The sequence below is a fragment of the Alligator mississippiensis genome, chromosome 1, assembly GCF_030867095.1.
Source record: "Alligator mississippiensis isolate rAllMis1 chromosome 1, rAllMis1, whole genome shotgun sequence".
Classification (NCBI taxonomy): Eukaryota; Metazoa; Chordata; order Crocodylia; family Alligatoridae; genus Alligator; species Alligator mississippiensis.
Genome location: NC_081824.1, coordinates 326,938,756 through 326,959,428, shown reverse-complemented (window position 1 = coordinate 326,959,428; position 20,673 = coordinate 326,938,756). Strand labels below are relative to the sequence as shown.

The 20,673-nt window shown below is 42.5% G+C and overlaps 1 protein-coding gene across 4 annotated transcripts in view; it reads right to left on the bottom strand.

The window, feature by feature from the left end:
- The window catches only part of ARHGAP6 (Rho GTPase activating protein 6), a 556,002-nt gene that overhangs the window by 10,118 nt on the left and 525,211 nt on the right, over positions 1-20,673 (bottom strand). For all 4 annotated transcript variants that reach the window (XM_019495006.2, XM_019495002.2, XM_019495001.2 and 1 more), the window contains 4 exons: positions 19,682-19,832; positions 17,979-18,127; positions 13,730-13,909; positions 516-613 (listed from right to left, as the gene is read on the bottom strand). In XM_019495006.2, the coding sequence (XP_019350551.2) occupies positions 516-613; positions 13,730-13,909; positions 17,979-18,127; positions 19,682-19,832 (578 nt within the window). The remainder of the gene's footprint in view (positions 1-515; positions 614-13,729; positions 13,910-17,978; positions 18,128-19,681; positions 19,833-20,673) is intronic.

Genomic DNA, 20,673 nt, shown 5'->3' with positions numbered 1-20,673 from the left:
TGTCCAGCTACTTACAATACACCCACTGTTATGATTAAATTGTTTACAATGTCATGCCTCCTTTGGAGGCCTATGGGTACACACTATGGGAAAGGGACAACAGAGTGGCCAGACTACTAGCCATAACTTGATTAAGGCACTCCAGGCGGTGTTTCAAAGATACTCAAATATATATATGCTTTGTGCTCCTGAAGGCACAAGACCACAACAAAGGCAAAACATGGACCAGTGGATCACTAGAATACGTCCTGCTAGGTTATAGTGCATTGAATATAGTTATATACATGTTCTCTGAAGCAGCTCACAATCCTTTCCTAGAAACAGTAAACAAGATTTGTCTTTAGAAAATTATGTAGAAGAGACATAATTTCTTTGGTAGAGTCAATGTAACAGGGAGCACTTTTTTACTCCTAGAAAGAAAACACCTAAGGATTTGTGGAAAACTAGAACCTTTTGAACACTTCCAAAAGAAATTCTCAGGAGAAACAGAGATGTTGAAAAAAGGAATTACTCACGATGACTGGGAAGCTTTCCTTCTTAACAAATAGTCCACAACATCTGGGTCAGTCTCTAACAGACTAATTAGCACTTCATTCTGAAGGTCAGGAGGAACCTGCAGTGAAAACAGCATTGAAGAAGTTAATCACAGAATTCATCTTCTTATTAATTTTACTATTATGCTTATTCCAGCAGACTAGACTTATGCACATAAATTGCATTCTATGTATAATTATATAGGCCATATACATTTATTATAATATAGTGTATTATAACATGATATAGTAAAAAACACTTAAACTGAAGTAAAAAATGTGTACACAACAATATACAAAGAAGTATATACTCTGTGGCAAGGTTGTGAAAATTATTAAGTGTTAAGTATCCCCTTGGTATCTAATAGGGCTGTGCAAAATTTCGACAGGGGGTTCCTTCTGAAGTTGTTTCAATGCGTTTTGAGCTCGAAACAGAGAAATCGAAATAAAACAAAAAGTTTTGAAACGGCTTCAAAACTAAATGAGGTCACTCAAAACGTTTCAAAAGCTTCTAAACATTTTGAGATTTGAAGCCGGGCTTGCTTGCAGCTGAACAGAAACTAGAGAGAAGGAGGGGGAAGAGAGGAGAAGAACTACTCTGCTATTGACATCTGTAGCTGGTCAGTGACTATGATCCTTCCCTGAGGTCCCTTCCAATCCCAGTGCTCTGGGGGAGGAATGGAAAAACAACATAAAAAGCATTGTACGAACTGTGCTTTCTCTGTGCCTTGGGGTTAGATTACTGAGCTGTTTCCTCCACCAGCTCAGCAGCATCAGAAAGGCTATCACTTCCTAGTTGCTAGTCTGTTCCTAGCAAGTGGGTTCCAATACCTTTTCTTTTCCTAATACCCTTTATTATTATATTCCTTCCTTTCAATTTATTCCTCCCCCAAAATCCTCTCTCTGTTGTTTTTGTTAGTCTATTTTGATTCTTTTCCCCCAGAAAAGAAATCTGTGCTTTCTCTCACAGGGGTTCAATAACCTACAGGGTTTAGTGGGGTCCATTACGCTACCATGCCTGTTTTCTAGGGCTGTGTAAAGCTTCGGTCGCCGATTCGATTCGAAGGAGATTCAGCCCAATTTGGCAGCCAAATCTCTGAATCCATATTTAATCGAGAGACATATTAAAAAGTCCAATTAGAACCTGAAGCATCCAAATTGATTCGGAAAAGCTTTGGAGAGATTTGGAACAACTGGGGAAAGGCAGGCACAGCCGGGTGGCTGTGCCTACCTCTCCCCAGGTGGGAGAAGCCACAAGAAAAGCCCTCATGGCTGCCCTGGCTAGCCCCACCTGGCCCCAGATTAGTCCTGACATTAAAAAAAAAGCCCCGCACTCACCAGTTGCAGCAGTGGCTGGCAGAGCACCCCTGCACAGACCCTGCACCTCGATCACCCCCCCCAACCCAGCCCTACCCCTGATGGCCCCCCCACCTGGCCCCAGCAGTCCAGGTTTGCCTCTCCCCCCCCCCCACCTGGCACCTGCATGGCAGCTTCCCCACGATGCAGGTGCAGCGCGGTTTGGCAGGGCACTGTGTGATGTCTGGGAGCTGAAGTGGCTCCACCTGTCAGCCAGAGCATAGCACCACTCAGGCCCAGCCGCCCCAGCTCCCAGACAGCATGTAGCACCCTGCTGAGCCGTGTTGCACCCACGCAATATGACAGCTGCCGCGTTGGTACCAAGTGGGGGTGGGAGGCAATCCCCACTGCCCTGTATTGCCCCGCGCTGTGCAGGGGCCTCTGCCATGAGCTCCCAGATCACTGCTGCCAGCACTGGTGAGTGTGGAGCTTTTTTAAAAATAATGTTTTGTTCCTGGACTGCTGGGGCCAGGCAGGGGACCATCAGGGGCCAGGCTGGGTGAGGGGGGGGGTGAAATCAGGGCATGGGATCGGCATGGGGGGCTCTGCAAAGAGGTCCCACAGTCCCTACTACAGTCGGTGAGTGTGGGGCTTTTTAAGTGCCAGGACTAGGCGGGGGTGGGCAGAGGCTGGGGTTGGGCCAGGCAGCCATAGGGGCTTCTCCTGCAGCTCCCTCCATCTGGGGTGAGGCAGGCACAGCCAGAGGAGTCGCAGAAGAACCTGCAGCCACCCAGCTGTGCCTGCCTCTCCCCGGCTGATCTGAATCTCCGAATCAGTGCCAAATCCCTGATTCCGATTTGGCCAAATCAAATGGGGACAGTGATTCAAATCACTGAATCAAATCACTGTCCTCCAAATTGCCCAAATCCAAATCAGAATCAAATACTTCCCAATTTGCACAGACCTACTGTCTTCACCCCCCACTCCGTGCCATCACACAAGTGATGTTTTGCTCTGAACAGTTTGAGGTGCAGTTTCTCAGAAAACCTTGCACCTATCTCCTTGAAACTTTACAAGCTCTGTGGCCTCAGCAGGGGCTACCATCTCTTCTGTTTTCATTTGAATCAGGAAAGAAATGACAAAGTTATAGGCATTTTTGTGATTCCCCATTATAGCCTATGGGCAAAATGATGAAACAGCTTCGAAACAGCAAAACAGTTTCAACAAAACAAAATGGAACAGTGCTTTGAAACAGCCAAATGAAACACTGTCCCTTCAAAATGGCAAAACAGAAGTTGAAAGGAATTGGTGCTGTTTCGCACAGCCCTAGTGTCTAATATATAGCTTTGTACAACACTTGAGAAGTCCTAATGAAATCCTCAAAACAGAAAAACTAGTGGAGCTTATGAAATCCCCATCTGGATTTCTGGTCTTAAAGAACCAGAAAAACTAAATGTAAAATACCCCACAGGTGGGACATTTTTCCTATTTCTTTCCCAATCTCTCTCATACAAAATCACAAGGTGTTTGTCATATTTCCAGACCTATCCAGATATTTTATATCCAGGGGAGCTGTTGAGTATTCAGTACTTGAAAATTAATCTATTTGTTGGAGCTGAAATAAGGATTTGATGCTAAGACTATCCAAGGGCTTAAGAGCAAGTTAGATGGCCTATACCAAGAGTGAGTTAAGCTGCCAGTACCTCAGGCCTAAGCACCACTGCCTTATGCCTATAGGGCAAGCAGGATGTCAGTGGTGACTAAGCCTTAAGAATTGGCTGCCAAATTCTTTTTTCCTCCCTTGAATATCCCAGCTTAAAAACTTAATTTTAAAAATCCATATTCTTTTCTTATAAAGAAATTTTCAGATGCTATCTTGGCTGTGCAATTAGGAGAAGCAATTGCAGCATTTGTAAGCATCTTGGAGCTGGTTTTAACAAATAGCAATGAAGATAAGGCAGGATGGACTCTATCCCCTGAGCATGCTCAAAAGGGCTGTACTCCAGCAAGCCAGCTGCACAGCTGCCTAGGTATGTGTGTAGGATTCGGTAAGTCTCAAAATAAAGTTGCAGAAGAATGAGGAGTAGGAGGATCTTCTCCCACATTTCAACCTAATGGCCAGGGCCTTTGCCCAGGGAATGGGAGATCCAGATTCTAGGCCCCATGCACCCAGATGGGGCTTGAATCCATGTCTCCTGCTTCCTACCAAAGTGCTCTACCAGGCCATATATCAGGCATTATCTCCAGAGAGGGAGATACGTGGGGCCTGAAGAAAAAGGAGAAGCCAGAGGGCATGTGGATCAGTGAAATGGATGCTTATTTAGGTGGGAGGTGATCCTGGGCTGCAGCTCTGCTTTCTGCTCCCAAAGGAGACAGATGCTTCCCAGGGCATTTTGTCCAATAGATCATAAATTCAAGATATGGTGGATCAGCATTAAGAGGAGGGCTAGAAAATGCTTTGGGCAATGGCAAAGCCTTTACTACATGATCCATAAACAGCAGCAGGTTTTGGCATTTACATCTACTTTTAGGATTCTGTTACCTTCTGTGGCCCAGTGTGTTGTACTTGCCACAGAGGAGAAAAGAAACCCGATCTGTATGAAAGTGCCAAAAATTGCAATTATCCAACTGTGTGCCTATTATTTAGGTGCATGGAGCCTTCGGCAAAGCCCATGCCAAAGCGACTTAACTGCTGTGTTACCCTTGCAAGTTTGATTAAAGCTGGTTTGGGTAAACTGGCACATGCTGCAACCACTTCCCACCTACGGCACAGACACATCCTTTGATACATCTCATTACGAGGCTCTGCTCAAGCAGGCACCATTATTAGAAGAAAGACGTTTTGGAAGGGCTTGTTTCTTCTTGATACAATACATGGGGAAACAGCATATGATTGTTTACAATGGGATTCTAGTCTCTCTTGTCTCCTGTTCAACTTTGTCAGGGCTACTTAGATAGACAGGGACAGAATGGGAGTTGTACTGTCTCCAATTTATGGATGATGCCATTTTATCAGACCTAGACAGCACAAAAGTAGCGCCCAGTGTGCAGCCAGAACAGACCATGGAACATATAATAACTGATCCACAAATGTGAAGGAAGTATTAGTGATATACTCTGTTGTTCCTGATGCAATTATCGACATCAGCCATATGAAAAAAGAAGTATACAGCCAAGATTGGGGCTTGAATGAGGGGTAGCTGGTTAAAAACCTATCTGAAGGACACTAGTTGTTCAGGTGAGATGAGAATCCAATCCTAAAAACCGGAAGAGCAATTTTAAATTCTCTTCATTGACTAAATTTCCATTCTAGTTGTAACTCTGATTTACAAACTGCTGATCATGTTGGACATTCAGTTACCAGCAACATATTGCTTTTTTTACCTCTTAAGGCTGTAGAAGAAATTGTGCCATTTTTTTAATTTAGATCTCTCCACCTTTCTTTAGTGCACTCCATAAGGTACTAAACATTAACTTCCCTTGGTGACTTTAGCTGGTACAATATGGCAGCTTGTCTGTGGCAGGGGTCAGATCAGCACTCGCATTACATAAGACTGTATACAAATAACTAGTGTATTTTCAGGTACATTTTCCATGTTGCACTGAAAAATTCCTCTCTCTCCATGCAACAATGATGAAAATACCTAAAGAACTTGAACTATAGCCCCAGGTTTATTTATGATAGATGGAGGTGGAAGTAGGACAATCTTGAGTCATGAAGTGTGCAATCTACTTCTGGCCTCAATTTGTCAAAGTCTAAATCTACTGACCTTCAGGTCATATTGCATGCTCCATTTGTTCTCCTTAGCATTTAATGGGAAATAGGAATAGGATTACTAATAGATTGCTCAAGGTGACGGGTTAGGCGTGGCAACTTTTTAGAGAGCCAGGTTACAGAATGGGCACATTCATATAAATAAATAAATAAATAAAAGTATGCATCAATTAATTGATTCAAATAGATCCAAAGTCTCTGTGAAACATGTGCATGTTCATCCACAATTTCCTCTGTTGCCTGCATTTTTAGATTTCATATTTTGGGTTCTAATCTCCAAAAGGCTTTTTACTGTTAGGCAATTTTTACATGGGTTCTTAAATAATCAAATCTTCTTTCTACAGAATATTCTTTCATAATCATAACACTATAAACCTGCTTTTGTGACTTCTCCATTTACATGGTCTTTCTATAAAGTAGAAATAGCTCCAAACAAAAATCTGAGGGTAAAGCAGTTCTTGCTTCTTTCTGTATGGACTCAGTTTACTATCAGCCTGCTAAACAAAGATATAACCAACTGAAGACAGCTTCAGCAAAAATAAGTTACTAATGAAAATACAAAGCAACCACACAAATCTTCCAGTAGACTTAGAAATATTTACACATGAAAATTTTGATTTACAAAAATATTGTAGAATATGGAACTAAATGAATGGCTTTGATTTTGAGGATTTGAGCTGATAAACTTATAACTCTCAAGATTGGATCTTCTCTATGTGCAATACTGCGATCCAAATTTAATTAACCGTCTTGCATGCCTGTGGATGATTTGCACACATTAGGTGTATGTTTATATATGTACGTAATCTTGTTAAACACCCAGATCCTGCAGTTAGATGCAAGCAGTATCAAAAGGTAGGTCACAGAGCTGCATCAGACTTGGCAGCCCTAATTGGGTAGGCAGGTGGCAATTTGAGGATACTCAGGAGAGGGATAAGAACAGATGGTCTGAGTTGGGAAGCTTTGTTGTTGAGGCTGTTTGGAACGTTGGAGACTGCCTAGGGACAGGAAACTGAACTAGAGGTTCCCCAAATAGCTGGTGGTGGTGTGGCTGGGAAATTATGAACCAGTATGGCTAGGGACAGACATTATGCATAAACCAGTTTAAGTGATCAGAAAGTGATTTAAGACTGTAACAGATCAGAAGTTCAATGCACATAAATCAGTTTCAAAATGGGTGAAACCGGTTTGAGATAAACCTGGTTGAATGCAGTATCAGACTTAACTGATTTGGGTCAAACTGGTTTATGCAGTGTCTGTTCCAGACCCCTTACTGCTTTAAGTTAAAACAGACTCCCCCAGCATCCTGGCATGCTCTCTGGCAGGGTGGGGCTCTCTGCTACACAGCAGAGCTGTCCCCTCCCCTCTGCTCTCTGGCTAGAGCTCCAGCAGAGACTGCAGACATCTTCCTGGTTTCCCCCTTCTCCCTCATTCCCCCCTCTGCCTTACACAGACACCTCTCATCATTACCTAGCATACTACATGCTGGCTACGGTCTGTGGTGTGGGAGATGGGACAAAGGCAGACAGGACAGTGTCCACTTAGGGCTTTTTGGAGCTAATCAACAGGTAGCTGGTAATGTCCCTCCGTTCCTGCCTTGGAAAATATTGTTTAAGAGCTTGAACTAATGAGAGATGCTGTTGTTTTGTTTGATGGGCTGATAAATGATAACAATTCCCTGTGTAACTCCCTACTGTGTAAGTCAATGCTCTGTTATCCCCCCCTAATCAGAGCCTCCTTCCTGCAGGGCTCAGCCATGCCGCCCCTCAGCACTACAGAAGGGAAGGGAGGGCTGCTCTAATGCCCCCCAACTTCTAGTCTGAGCCACTGCAGGCATGTGCCAGCATTTCTGCAGTCCAGAGGGGGTGTCTGTGAGGTTACAAACTGGTTTAGCCTAGCCAGGTTAAACTAACCTACAAAGATTGAATCAATTCAGGATCAGGCTTTTTGAATGCCTGTCCCTAGCCTATGGGTTCTTTCCTCTTTTGCTGCCTTTTAGCTGCTTGTTCCTGACTGATATCAAAGTAGGAGGGAGACTGTGCCTGGATGTCTATACAGTGAGGCACAGCACTCCCTAACAGTGAAAATTAGGAAGTTAGAAGCAAATGACTAGTCTCTCTCTGCAGCTGAGATAGACGTGAAAATTCAGCTGTGATGTGGGACTGCATGACTGAGTCACCAAATACGTACCACTTGGCAACCCTAACTCCTGCACCCACACAGAGCTCCAATAAAATCAGTAGAGCAACATGTGGATGTCTGTCTGTCTCCATGGATCCAGTTGCAGGAATAGCGCCTTAGTTAAGAGCCAGGCAAACAACACTCTTTTATGAGTCCCTAGACTATATTTTTGTGCATCTGCAGGGAAGTGAGAGGGGTTTGGAGACCAAAATAAATTAACAATTTGAGTCTGATAGGATAGTAGAATAAAATAAGAATGCATCTACTGCATCACAGTAAATCTGCAGGCCTGCAGACGGTTGGAGTTAATCTGAATTGCTGGAATCCCTTTTAGAAATCCAAACAGTCCATAGTAATCTGGGTTCTTTCTAACAGAACCTTTGTGACCTACCAGTAACTCAAAACCATTCTGAAGTTTGTGGTCTGGGCCAAGTATCACATTCTGTTCTACTAGTTTTTAGTTCACAAATCTTGATCCAGTTTCAATGCTGAAGCCAGGTCACAGCTTCAGAAAAATGTAGTGCCTTACTGCCAGGGTGTAGGTTATATGCTGTGACTGTATGCTCTAGTCCAGATGTTTCTCTGCTTGAAAAGTAGTACAAATGTCAAACAATAAGTATAAACAGCAGTCCTGGCTTCCCTTCTCCTTTGGGTTTGGAAAACAATTTACTGCTGCCTGATTGTGAATCATCAGAGCTTCATTACAAATACATTTGCAGTTTTTTTCCCACCATTCCACCACCTAACAAAGAATGCAGAGTGCTAATTAGCCAGAGAGTAAAAAAGCATTCCATTGCTTCCAAACAAGATATCAACAAGTTGAAAATAGATCATTGTGGAGGTTTGATAAAACAATAATTATAAGCAGGTTGATAAAGATATACATAAAAACAAGTATGGACATGAGACAAAACTTGATGCTGGAAACACCTGTTTGTTGAACCTTGCACTAAGTAATATGTTCTGTACATTTGTAAAAGTTAAAAAAAAAAAAAAAAAAAAATCAATGCAAAAAAGGATCATAGGAAAATGGGGCTAGAAGGGACATCACAAGGTCATCTAGTCCAGCTCCCTGCTTAAGGCAGGAGCATCCCTGATTTAAGCCATCCAATGCCCAACCTTCTCTTGAAAACTTCCAAGGATGGAGATTCCACCAGTTCTCTAGACTGCCTGTTTTAATGCTTGTCCACCTTCACAGTCAGAAAATGTCTCCTAATCTCCAGCCTAAATTTTCCCTGCTGTAGTTTGAGGCCATTGCTTCTAATCTTGTCCCCTACAGCCATGGAAAAAAGCTCATCATCTCCATCCTCTCTATAATCACTTTTCAGGTATTTTAAGACTGTCATCAAATCCCCTCTGTGTTTTCTCTGCTCCAGAGTAAAAAAAATCTAGTTTTTTCAGCCTTTCCTCATAAAATATGCCTCCCAGGTCCCAAATAATTTCTGTTGCTCTGCATTAGACCCTTCCCAAACTGTCCATATCGTTCTTGGGAGTGTGGGACCCAAAACTGGACACAGTACTCCAGGTGAGCCCTTACCAGTCCTGAATAGAGAGTAGAAGAATTGCTTCCTTTGATTTGCAAATGACACTTCTGTTAATACAGCCTACTATACTACTGGCTAATTTTGCAACGAGCACATTGTTGGCTTATATGCACCTTATGGTTTACTGTAACACCCAAGTCCTTCTCTAAAGTACTGCAGCCTAACCAGTCATGCCCAACTTTGGTCATAAGAAGACTATTTGAGCGAGTTTAACCTTTCTTTGCACACAGCTAGCCATTTATTCTCAATTTTAGGTCCACAGATTTTAATAAGACTCCAAAACTGAAAAGCCATTAAAAAACAAAACAAAACAAAAAAACCAAAAGAAAACTATTTGTAATTTTTCTAGCACTGAGTATAAGCTTCGGAAAATAATGAAAGCCCTGAAGAGCTAAAGGAATAAAACTGTTGCAATTAAAAGTGTCTATATGCAGGCTAATCAATCCTGAAACCCCACCCTCTCCACACCTAAAATTCTGAATGTGTGTAATGTGCTGAAATGTGGTTGTTCTGTAAAATGTTCTTACAGAGAAATAAAAATAATAATAATAATAATAATAATAATAATAAGTCAACATTTGTTTTACTTTAAACTTGCTGTAACAAAATCATTGCTGCCAGCCTTGCTAGAGCATGGAGAGATCTCAGAGGATTTCTATTCTGTCAGATTTTTCTTCCCCGTAGAAGGAAAAAATAGCTGAGAAATTTTCCCGAACTGTAAAAAACATGACAAAAAACAAATTGCTGAATGCTTTACTGAAATGAAAAGAAAAAATATATGCAAAGGATGTAATGAAAGCAAATACCATGTGAAATAAAGGACACAAAAACCACAAAGCAGCTCATCTTGTGGTTGGACCCACAATCAGAGTTTATTGTCACTTTCATGTGCTCCTCTCTGTAGCTCAATCCTTCTCTGTAATATCATGGGAGCTTCCCACCTTTTTCTTGGGCTACAATACTTAGCTCAAACCTATGTTACATTACAGGACTACGTCTTGGGACACGACTATATTATAGACTCTCTGCTGCTGTAGCTATGCTATCATAAATATGTTAACAGAGTCTCAAGTAAAGATGCAGTGTACGGCAGCAGAAGAGGTTTTCCTGCCAAACTTAGCTATACCTCCCTCAACATCACAAGCTAAGCCAGAAAAAGCTGTCTTCTGCCAACACTGCTTTCTCTTCACGAGGGTCTTTTCTGTTATAGCTACATCAGCTAGTGGGTGTGATCTTTTCACCCCTGCTGGCCAACATACTTATGCCAGCAGGGCTTGTACCATATGCAGGCAGTTTCGCACTTGCAATGTTTATAAACTGACACCCTGTTTCAACTTTATGACGTCAGTTTCGACTTTACAATGCTTGATCTGATGAGACACCATGACAACGAACAAGTTTGCTGCATCGCTCATCTCCCTGGAGAACATCTGTCCAAACTTCCTCGGACACTTTCTTTAAGAAAGCAGACAAGACTCCAGAAAAACCTGCAGCCAAGACTCCTGAGAAGACTCCAGCGAAGAACCCTTCAGAAAGTCCAGCCAAGAACCTTTAAAAAAGTCCAGCAAAGTCACCTCAAAGAAGTCCTTCCAAATCAATATAATTGCTATTTACAATAAAAATACATTAATGTAGCTATATTACTCATCTATGATTGATCGAGTACAACATTCTAGGGTATTGTTGGTGAAAATAGGATATCGGGCCTTGGTTCAGGAACCAATCACCCATTTATAACATTGTTTCTTATGAGAAAATTGATTCCGAGTTACAACATTTCGACTTAAGATGCGGTTTTCAGGAACCAATTGTGTCATAAGTCCAAGGACTGCCTGCACCACACAATAGACTCTTTTGCCAGGTGACCCTTTACACTGCAGCACTGAAGGAGTTTTCCAGAGCTCGTATCTTCTGCTTTGGGAACTAATTGCCTCTAGTAGAGCATATTGTGCTCCTTGGTTACTCGGGGTGCTTTTATTTATTTATTCACACACACACACACACACACACACACGTTTTACCTTTCCAAGACAAAGTTTTCTTCAAAACATTTTTTTGTGTATCTGGTTCCCTTAAGATAATGGCATGACAGTTCAGACCAACACTATCCTCTGCTAGTCCAGGACACAGGCTCCTTTCAGCCAAGATCACAAACCAGGCAAACAGACTGACACTTTTTTAGACAACTGAAGACAAGGATGAGACCATACAATTCATTGCCCCAGACACCACAGGAAGACAAGACACCAAGAATGTGGTTTATCTAGGGCACAACTGTATTAAGTAACACATCTGGGAACTATTTGGCAATAACCTGTTCAGCACAGGTCAACCTTCCTTTGGAAGGGGAAAGGTAGTTGGGAGCCAGTAAGCTTATGCTGCATCTCTTTTAGCCAATTAACAAGGCACAAAACCCCTTCCTTCTGTCTTTTCCACAAGCCCACAAGGAAGTGGGAAGTAGGAAAATCTTTGAAGGGACTAAAAGTTTCTCCTTCCTCTCTTGTCCTAAATTCTAACCTTGTCTCTTCCTGATCCCCTGGCCACTTCTTCTACACAAGACACTGACTGTGCAGTTGTTACTGCAAAGACATCTGAGTTACTGTGAAGTAGCATCACTGAACAGCTTTTAGGTGATGTGAATGCACAGCAGTTTATTACTACTGTGCAGTAAGCTTTGTGCCACATGACGCTACTGTGCTGTAGCAATGAGCTACTGCCCAGTCAATGGCTCATAGATGTTAGGGTCGGAAGGGACCTCAATAGATCATCGAGTCCGACCCCCTGCATAAGCAGGAAAGAGTGCTGGGTCTAGATGACGCCAGCTAGATGCTCATCTAACCTCCTCTTGAAGACCCCCAGGGTAGGGGAGAGCACCACCTCCCTTGGGAGCCCGTTCCAGACCTTGGCCACTCGAACTGTGAAGAAGTGTGACATTCTTCCTAATGTCCAATCTAAATCTGCTTTCTGCTAGCTTGTGGCCATTATTTCTTGTAACCCCCGGGGGCGCCTTGGTGAATAAATACTCACCAATTCCCTTCTGTGCCCCCGTGATGAACTTATAGGCAGCCACAAGGTCGCCTCTCAACCTTCTCTTGTGGAGGCTGAAAAGATCCAGTTTCTCTACTCTCCTCGTAGGGCTTGGTCTGCAGGCCCTTAACCATACGAGTGGCCCTTCTCTGGACTCTCTCCAGGTTATCCGCATCCCTCTTGAATTGCGGCGCCCAGAATTGCACGCAGGACTCCAACTGCGGTCTGACCAGCGCCTGATAGAGGGGAAGTATCACCTCCTTGGACCTATTTGTCATGCATCTGCTGATGCACGATAAAGTGCCATTGGCTTTTTTGATGGCTTCGTCACACTGCCGACTCATGTTCATCTTGGAGTCCACTAGGACTCCAAGATCCCTTTCCACTTCCATGCTACCCAGCAGGTCATTCCCTAGGCTGTAGGTGTGCTGGACATTCTTCCTCCCTAGGTGCAGCACTTTGCATTTCTCCTTGTTGAACTGCATTCTGTTGTTTTCTGCCCACTTGTCCAACTTGTCCAGGTCTGCTTGCAGCTGTTCCCTGCCCTCCGGCATGTCCACATCTCCCCATAGCTTTGTGTCATCTGCAAATAGCTTTGTGTCATCTGCATGTAGGCACAATCCCTGACAATGCAGAGACAGCAAGCCTTTGTACTACTTTGCTAGGTTTTTTAAAAACATAATTATGCAGAGTGTTTCCATTTGAGATTAATAAAAGGTTTTCTACAAACAAGTGTTTCTTTCTGTCTCTCTCTCATATGCATATGCACACACATAGACGGAGGAAGAAAATGTTATGGGGAGGAGGGGCAAGTGCATGTACCAGCATGAGAATTACAACTCCCATCATGCTCTGCATGGTGCAAGGAATGAGCCGTTAGCCTCTTCTTTCTCAGCCACATGGAGGTGAATGTGTGCGGGGCACTGGCCTGGCTGCACGCTGAGCAGTGCCATGGTGCTGCTGCTGTTGCTCGCTGCCACAAAATTAGTTTGTGAGTAGCTAAGCCCTTCCACATCCCAGCCTTCTGCTGCCTGTGTGCACATGCATGCATGCACGCACACACAGCAACAGCGTAAACCTTTCAGAGAACCAATTCAGCTTCTCAGGACTTATTTGCCTTTACATGCAAGAAATGTTTATGTACTGGTTGTTAATATTTAACCCTTATACAAAGTATTTCCCTTAATGCAAAAATGTGTCCTGTTTACCAAATGTATTAAGTCAATTCTAATAATCTCTTCATATAACAATGTTCAGATAATTGATTTAAACATAGCTCAATGCAGCTCCCTGAGAGCACCAACTAGGAGTTCTGGACATAAAAGCGTTAAAGATAAAACGGGTTAGGATAACATGAAGAAACTTTCACCTACCATGAAGAGAGTCTCATAATTTTCAATCATTTTTTGTACTACAGCTATGATGGCAGTACTCTCTTCTGCTCGAGCTGAACTCTGAACTGAGAATTCTTTGTCTGTAGACTTCTGTTTGTGTAACAGGTTGGGACCAAATATGGTGGCTAGGTTAAGTGATGTCATTTTATTCCCAGTAACCTAGAAGAAACAGAGCACAAAATCAGGAGCACCAAAGGCTGGGTACAAAAGGAGACTTGGGAAAGAAGTAGTGTCATGGAATATCCTCATCCCTTCAGAACCCAGTAGTTAGAACACTGCTGGGTTGTAGGAAACCCAAATTCCCTCTCTGAGCAATTCACAGCATCAGCAAAAGATAAAACCTATGTACCATTTTAAATAAGTATGTATATTTTCTGGTGGACAGAGTAAATAAAAACCCAGATATCCCTCTATATACAAGATGCTCGAACCAAGCTGTGAGTGGGTTTTACTAACCATCTTCCTTTTGCTTTTTTGAACTGGGACATTTATTCTACCTCTACAGCTCTGTACTCACAGAAGCAACAATAATCCTATTCTTGATAATCTATTAGCCTTGAAATAGGTCGGTTGAAAGAAATGTTTCTATTAAATGGGTCTTACAGATTTTCCAGCATCAAATTTGTAATTGCAAATATTTATTCTCTTTCTTTTAGAGGTGCACCAATACATCGGTCCCATATTGGATCAGCACTGATATAAAGAAAATTGCCAGTATCGGCAATCAGCTTTTTTTGGCTGACATGGCCAATAATGTTACTGATAAATGCCCCGTGCATGCACACAGCTGGAGCACAGCAAACAGGAGTCCAGGAACGCAGCCTGACAGCGTGCAGAACAGCCTGGTCTGGCTGGTAAGTCTGTTGTGGAAGAAGGGACATGTGGGGGACAGATTGAAGTCCACACTGGTGAGGGAGGGAGTGGGGCTGGGGCTTGGGCAGGTGCTGCACAGATGGTGTGGGGCATGGGACAGAGCCACAAGTGGCTTAAATTGGAGGGGGGGGGCAGAGGGGGTGGCTCCTGCCGCTGCATGTACCCTGGGAGGGCATGGGGGGGTGTGACCCCAGATCTGTACTTGGGGTGAGGGTGGGATGCTGTTACAGGCTGAGGGTGGTGCTGGGCTCTTCCGGGGTGGGAAGGAGTTGAACTGGGTTGCACTTGTTGCAGGCAGTGGCGGCGCTGAGAGGGGGGGCTACGGAAAATTGTATGGTGGCTGCAGCCCCACCCTATAGCCCCCTTCCCAGTGCCACCACAGCCCAGCCCAGGCCCCCCGCCAGGAAGAGCTTGGTGCTCAGCCTGCAGCAGCAGCCCACCCTCGCCCCATGCACAGATCCAGGGGCACATGCTCCCCATGCACACCCAGGTTGCGTGCAGTGGTGGGAGCTGCCCCACTTCCCCCTGTGCCCCCGAGATGAGCTGCTCACAGCTCCATCCTGTGCTCTGCCCCAGCTGTGCAGTGTCTGCCCCTGCCCCAGCCCCACTCCCTCCCTCACCACAGGGGCCTCGATCTGCCCCCCCATACCCCTTTCCTCCCCCCTCACCCCATCCCCCACAGAGACTTACCAGCCGGATGCTGCTCTCCAAAAAATCAGTCATCGGTATTGGCCCAAAAAAATCTCTATATTTACTTTTTTAATATTTAAGGAGACAAGGTTGCATTCAATTGTTCTTCCTTCACATGCTTCCATTTGGCTGCTATTCTGAGGATGCAACAAAAGTTGCCTGCATTTTTAACTAAACAAGGCTGCAGAAGAATTACAGCTGTTGACCAAGTGTCTTTTTTGAGGTAAAAAAGGAACAACAAGTGAACAAATTTTGGCTTTTTTCAACTGCATGCAAAAAATTCATTAAAAAACAAAGAGAAGATGATGAAGCACAGACTATGAAACTGGCTTTCCAGGAGGCTTTTGGTATTCATTCACACTGTATTTTGGGATTGTATGATAGAACATTTATTTTATTTACTATTCATAGTAAGTTTAAACTCTAATTCATAAAAATCTCATTAAAGCAAGCATTTTTATAAGGTCTTTTACATTTCAGGCTTACACAAAAATAAGCATGTGTATAAGTCTGTATGTGAATAGCTTTACTAAAATTAACAGGATGAGTCACTTGTATCTGTGTACCTTTCTGCAGGATCAGGATGAATAATTAAGTGAATATGAGCATAATTATGTATCATCCATAAGATGCCATTTTATTCCTGATGATTACAATGCTACTTACATAAGCTTTCCTTTCTATCACACCTACAGCTGAGCTGATGCACTTGTAAGAAGCACTTAGCTGTCTTTAATATAGTTGCCACACCAGAGCAACTCTTAAGCAGCCTCACACTCTGACCCTGAGTAACAGAGAACCTATGGCTCCTTTTACTTTGGGAAGAAAAATAGAGGCAAATGGAGCCCAGATGGACAGAAAGAGGTGGGCTATTTGTAAACAGAGAGAGGCAGCCACAGCCCAGGAAGAGAAAAAAAATGCCTTTTGCTGTGCTTGTACAATAGGAAAGGAACCTAGGGAAGCAGCAAGAGAGCTAGATCCATACTAGCCCTGCTGCTATAAGCCATCCTTGAGGCCAGTAAGTCAAGCCCATTAGGAAACACCAGCAGACTGCCTGGAGGGGTCACCTGACTGGAAGGAGGCAGGGCTCTGCTGGCATATAAGATAGGGCCAGAGCGGCCAATTGGTCCCCAAAGGCTGGAGGGGAAGGAGCTCTGCAGTAAGGTACCTGTTGAAGGCTGTTGGATAGAGAACCTACTATACCTGAGATATGCCAGTAAGAAGCTGATGGCTGGCGGAGGGATGAGACTTTGTAAGGAGAGGGGCTGCAGATAACCAGTGGTCTTAGAGGATTAAGTTGTAGTCAGAAAGCTGATGTGTTGGTTTGGATTTTACTGGAGGTTCATGAATAGGACTGAGGAGTGGTTTTTCAGGTCCCAACAGGCCCAGGAATAGGGCTGAGGCCTGGAAGTACAGGAGACAAGCCTGGGAGCAAGGCCAGAGCCTGGGGAAATCTCACACATCCAGACCATGGGCCGCATTTTGCCCATCCCAGGTTAGAGCCATGTAATTAGCCCTTAAGGCTACAGGTACCCTGGGGGCACAGACAGGCCAAGAAGGTTTACTTAGCTTAAGGGCAGGACTGAGACCAGGGATTCCAGGCAGCTGGAATTGACTAGAGCTCACTCTAAAATCCACGGGCAACCTCCCTTCCTTAATATTTTAACAAGAATAAGGTGTGGCAGGTGAAGAATCAAGGGAGGCTATCTTAGAGATTGCAGCAGGCAGGAGACATACAACCAACAGGGGGTGCCATGGTCTCCCTTGGGGGCCTGCTTTTGTTACACCCTGCAATGAAACCCACATCAGCAGACTCCTGAACCTGCAGAGATCTCTCTGCAGCATCAAGATTTTAGTGGCATAGCTATACAATATTCGTGGCACAATAAAAATGAATACAAGGCAACTCTTATAATGCCTTTCATGACTGTATGTGTATTTTCCTATTAGCTGGTAAATGAAGGTGTAAATAGCAGCATTTAGGTCAGGTTTGTAAAATTCCTTAAGTGACTAAGGTGCACAAGACGACTCAATAAGGTTTGTGCTGCTAAACCAGATGTGCTTTAGAAAATTCCATTCTTGGACAGAACATCCAAACAGCTGATTGCATCAAAAATATTTGATTCAAGGTCATTTGATGCAATATTTGGCCAAGGTCACACAGCAAGGCAGTGATGGAGATGGGTTCCTTAATTCCCTGCCTTTTTCTAATCACAACACTTCTTCCATCTAAAATAAGTGGATGAAACTAAGGGTAAAATTAGGTTGGATAACGTTCTATATTTTTTAACAATAAAGCCTATTAGACTGTGGCTCTCCCAGAGGAAGTGGTGGATGCCTCACTGACTAAGTCATGTAAAATCTCAAATGCACAAAGCTTTTGGGAATATACTGTAGTAAACAACTGGATAGCAAGAGAGTGGGTAATGCTGTCTTTCCCATCTGTATTGTCTACGATACTACGGTCTCCGTTTCTCTTCTCTTTAAGAGAAGAGCATAATTGCAAGAAGAGTTTACTCTGATGAAGTAAGCTCTTGCTCATAAAAGTGTATGCATCTCTGATTCAGTTAGTCTTTAAGGTGAATCTCTAACCTACCTTCTTTAAAGATTTATTCTCTGATCTAAGGAAACATGGATTCAAAGAAAGTAAATGATCTGAACTTACCTCCTGGCCATCTTTGTCTGTGCTGTCTTCTGCATGGCTAGCCACAGTAGAGAGGAACTGTAAGAGTCTGTGTAGGGTGTCGCAGTTACAGGGAGGTAGAAGATAAATGAGAAGCTGTAAGGTGCTTAGTTGTTCATCTGGCTCTAATACTAGGACAAGAAAAAATAAAAGTTGTAAGGAAATAATTCAAACTAATATAATAAATGCAGAAAAAACACACTGCTCCTGTTGAAAATAATACAAGCACAGAATGGTTTGAAGGAGCTTAATGACCATTCTTATTGTAACGTTTTCATGCAGGTACAGAAAATTTTAAGCACATAACAACAGGAGCATAAGATATGTTTCTGGCGTTTTGCTCATAGGATTTTATGATTCTGTCCTACCTGATAATGAAACCACATCAGATTCACACACCGTCAAAATCATTTGAAACAAAGGTAAGACTCAGCCTTTGGTTCCTTATATATTTGTTAATATGTATTTCTATTTATATAGTTGTGCATCTGCTGTTTTAAAGTATTCAATTCAGATTTATGTTTTAATCAAACTCACTGTTTTTCTATTTTATTTCTTATGGAAACTGCAAAGCAAAATGAATAGCACACAGATTCTTTAGTGTCCATACTCATTTCAAACACCTTAAATAAAACGTTAGTCAAAAGCAGGAAGATGCACTCAAGCGAGGACACAGACACTGAAATCTGGACAGAGTACAAATCCAGTTCTCTGCTTGAAGGATGCAAATTTAAATGTTCCCAAATCAATGAGATGCATGTAGTTTATGCTGATATTTACAAAATAGATGATTACAAGAAACAGCAATAAGGGTTTCCTGTATGACTTTCGTACAGGTACATTTGAGTCATGTAAAAACTCAAATGCACAACACTTCTGGGAATATACTATAATAAACAAGTGGACAGATACACTGCTATTAGTGGCAAACCTATGTATCAGTTAAGCAGACCACCCTAAATAAGAGCTCAGAACACCTTCATACCATGGCCAGAAATGAATTACTGCCCTTGTGAGATTCAGGATGTTATATTACTGTACAGCAGAAATGTTTTATTTTTATGGAAGACAAAGAAACATTTCCTTGATAAGATTTTCCCCCTCAAATAGAGGCTGGGCAAGGCTATGAAGAGGTTTGGAATGATAGAGAAAGAACAGGATAGAACAGAACAGAAAGGATTAGTGGGCAGAGTACAGTTAAGATAGTAACAACTCTGAAAAATGTGCCCTTATAATATGGCTCTGTTATTTACATAATAGTTTTGTAAGCCCCGAGTAGCAGATCTACTGTGCTGGACTCTTTCACTTATGTATATCCCTTTAAAATGAATGATTCCACATGAGCACAGAGATCTGTTGCTATGGATCCAGTTATAGAATTGATGCTTATTATATCACATGGATACCACCGTATAAATATGATGTGTGAGTGCACATATACAGAAAGAAAGTGGGGATTTCTGCATTCACTGGATAACCTGTACATTGCTCAGTCTCTCTCTTGTTTTTTGTGGTGTGCCTATCCAGTACCCAAACCAAAAAACAAGTGAGAAAATACAGAAATATTTGAAATGAACTGAGGAAACATGATTATGACTCAAAAAATGAAATACCATTAGTGGCCTTCTAGAACGATGAGCTTTTGAAAAGCAGAAAAAGGAAGAAAAAGATGTTGTAAAGCTCACAAAGAGTGTTGATGAAAGGTGTGTAAAGTTCTCTGGTGAGAAGTGGATCTGGCATGTCTCGTAGAAATTCCTTTAACAAAGCAGCAACATCATGGATGCTGTGCTCTTCATCAAGTACAACATCTACGCCACGGTCAAATTCCTCACGTAACTGGAAAAGATCAAGAGAAAAAAGAAACAAGTTTTTAGACATGGATTTTAGATGTGTCAAATGTCAGATTCTCGGCAGATTAGTTGCTGGGAAAGGCAAAGGCACAATGTACGTTTAACTGCTGCTTATTTACACTATTATGCAAAACAGTGTTATGAAGAGATCACTGCATAAACATGTATGATACACTGGTTTATTTTACTAGGAGATAATACAAATGCTGTAATAAAGCTATGTCTTTACATTCCTCATTAGCAAGTCTCAGATATATTGCTTTGAATCCCAGTGAACGTGTCAGGTGTTTGGGAAGCACACCTGTAAGCTACAGTGGCGTCCAGCAGGGGTTTAAGAGAAAACAGGGTGGTTTGTTTGTATGTTTGCATCTGCTCTAGAGCTTGCTCCCCTGCTCAGCAATCATATAACAAAACAAAACAATACAAAAATTAAAAACAAAACAAAAACCAACCCCCCACACACTGCCACTGGGATAATAATTTTTTCTTTATAATGAAATACATCTGAAATACAGAAACAGATACCTCAATAACTGCTGATAATCCATTTCCCGTACCAAGAAGGCTTGTGAACAGTTTCAAGCATGACAAAACCTGAATTTCAGGTTCTTACAAGTCATGGTACAGAAGATTTTTTAATTGAATATAGATTTTTCCTCCTATTGGGTTCATGATGACAGCACTTATCAACGTAACACAAAGAGACCAAGGCTAACAGTTCTACACTGCTTAATAAAATAAAACAAGTAATTTAATTCAATAAATATTACAAATAAAAAACAAAATGAATACAAGATTCTAATATAATAAAGGGCTTTGTCTGTCGG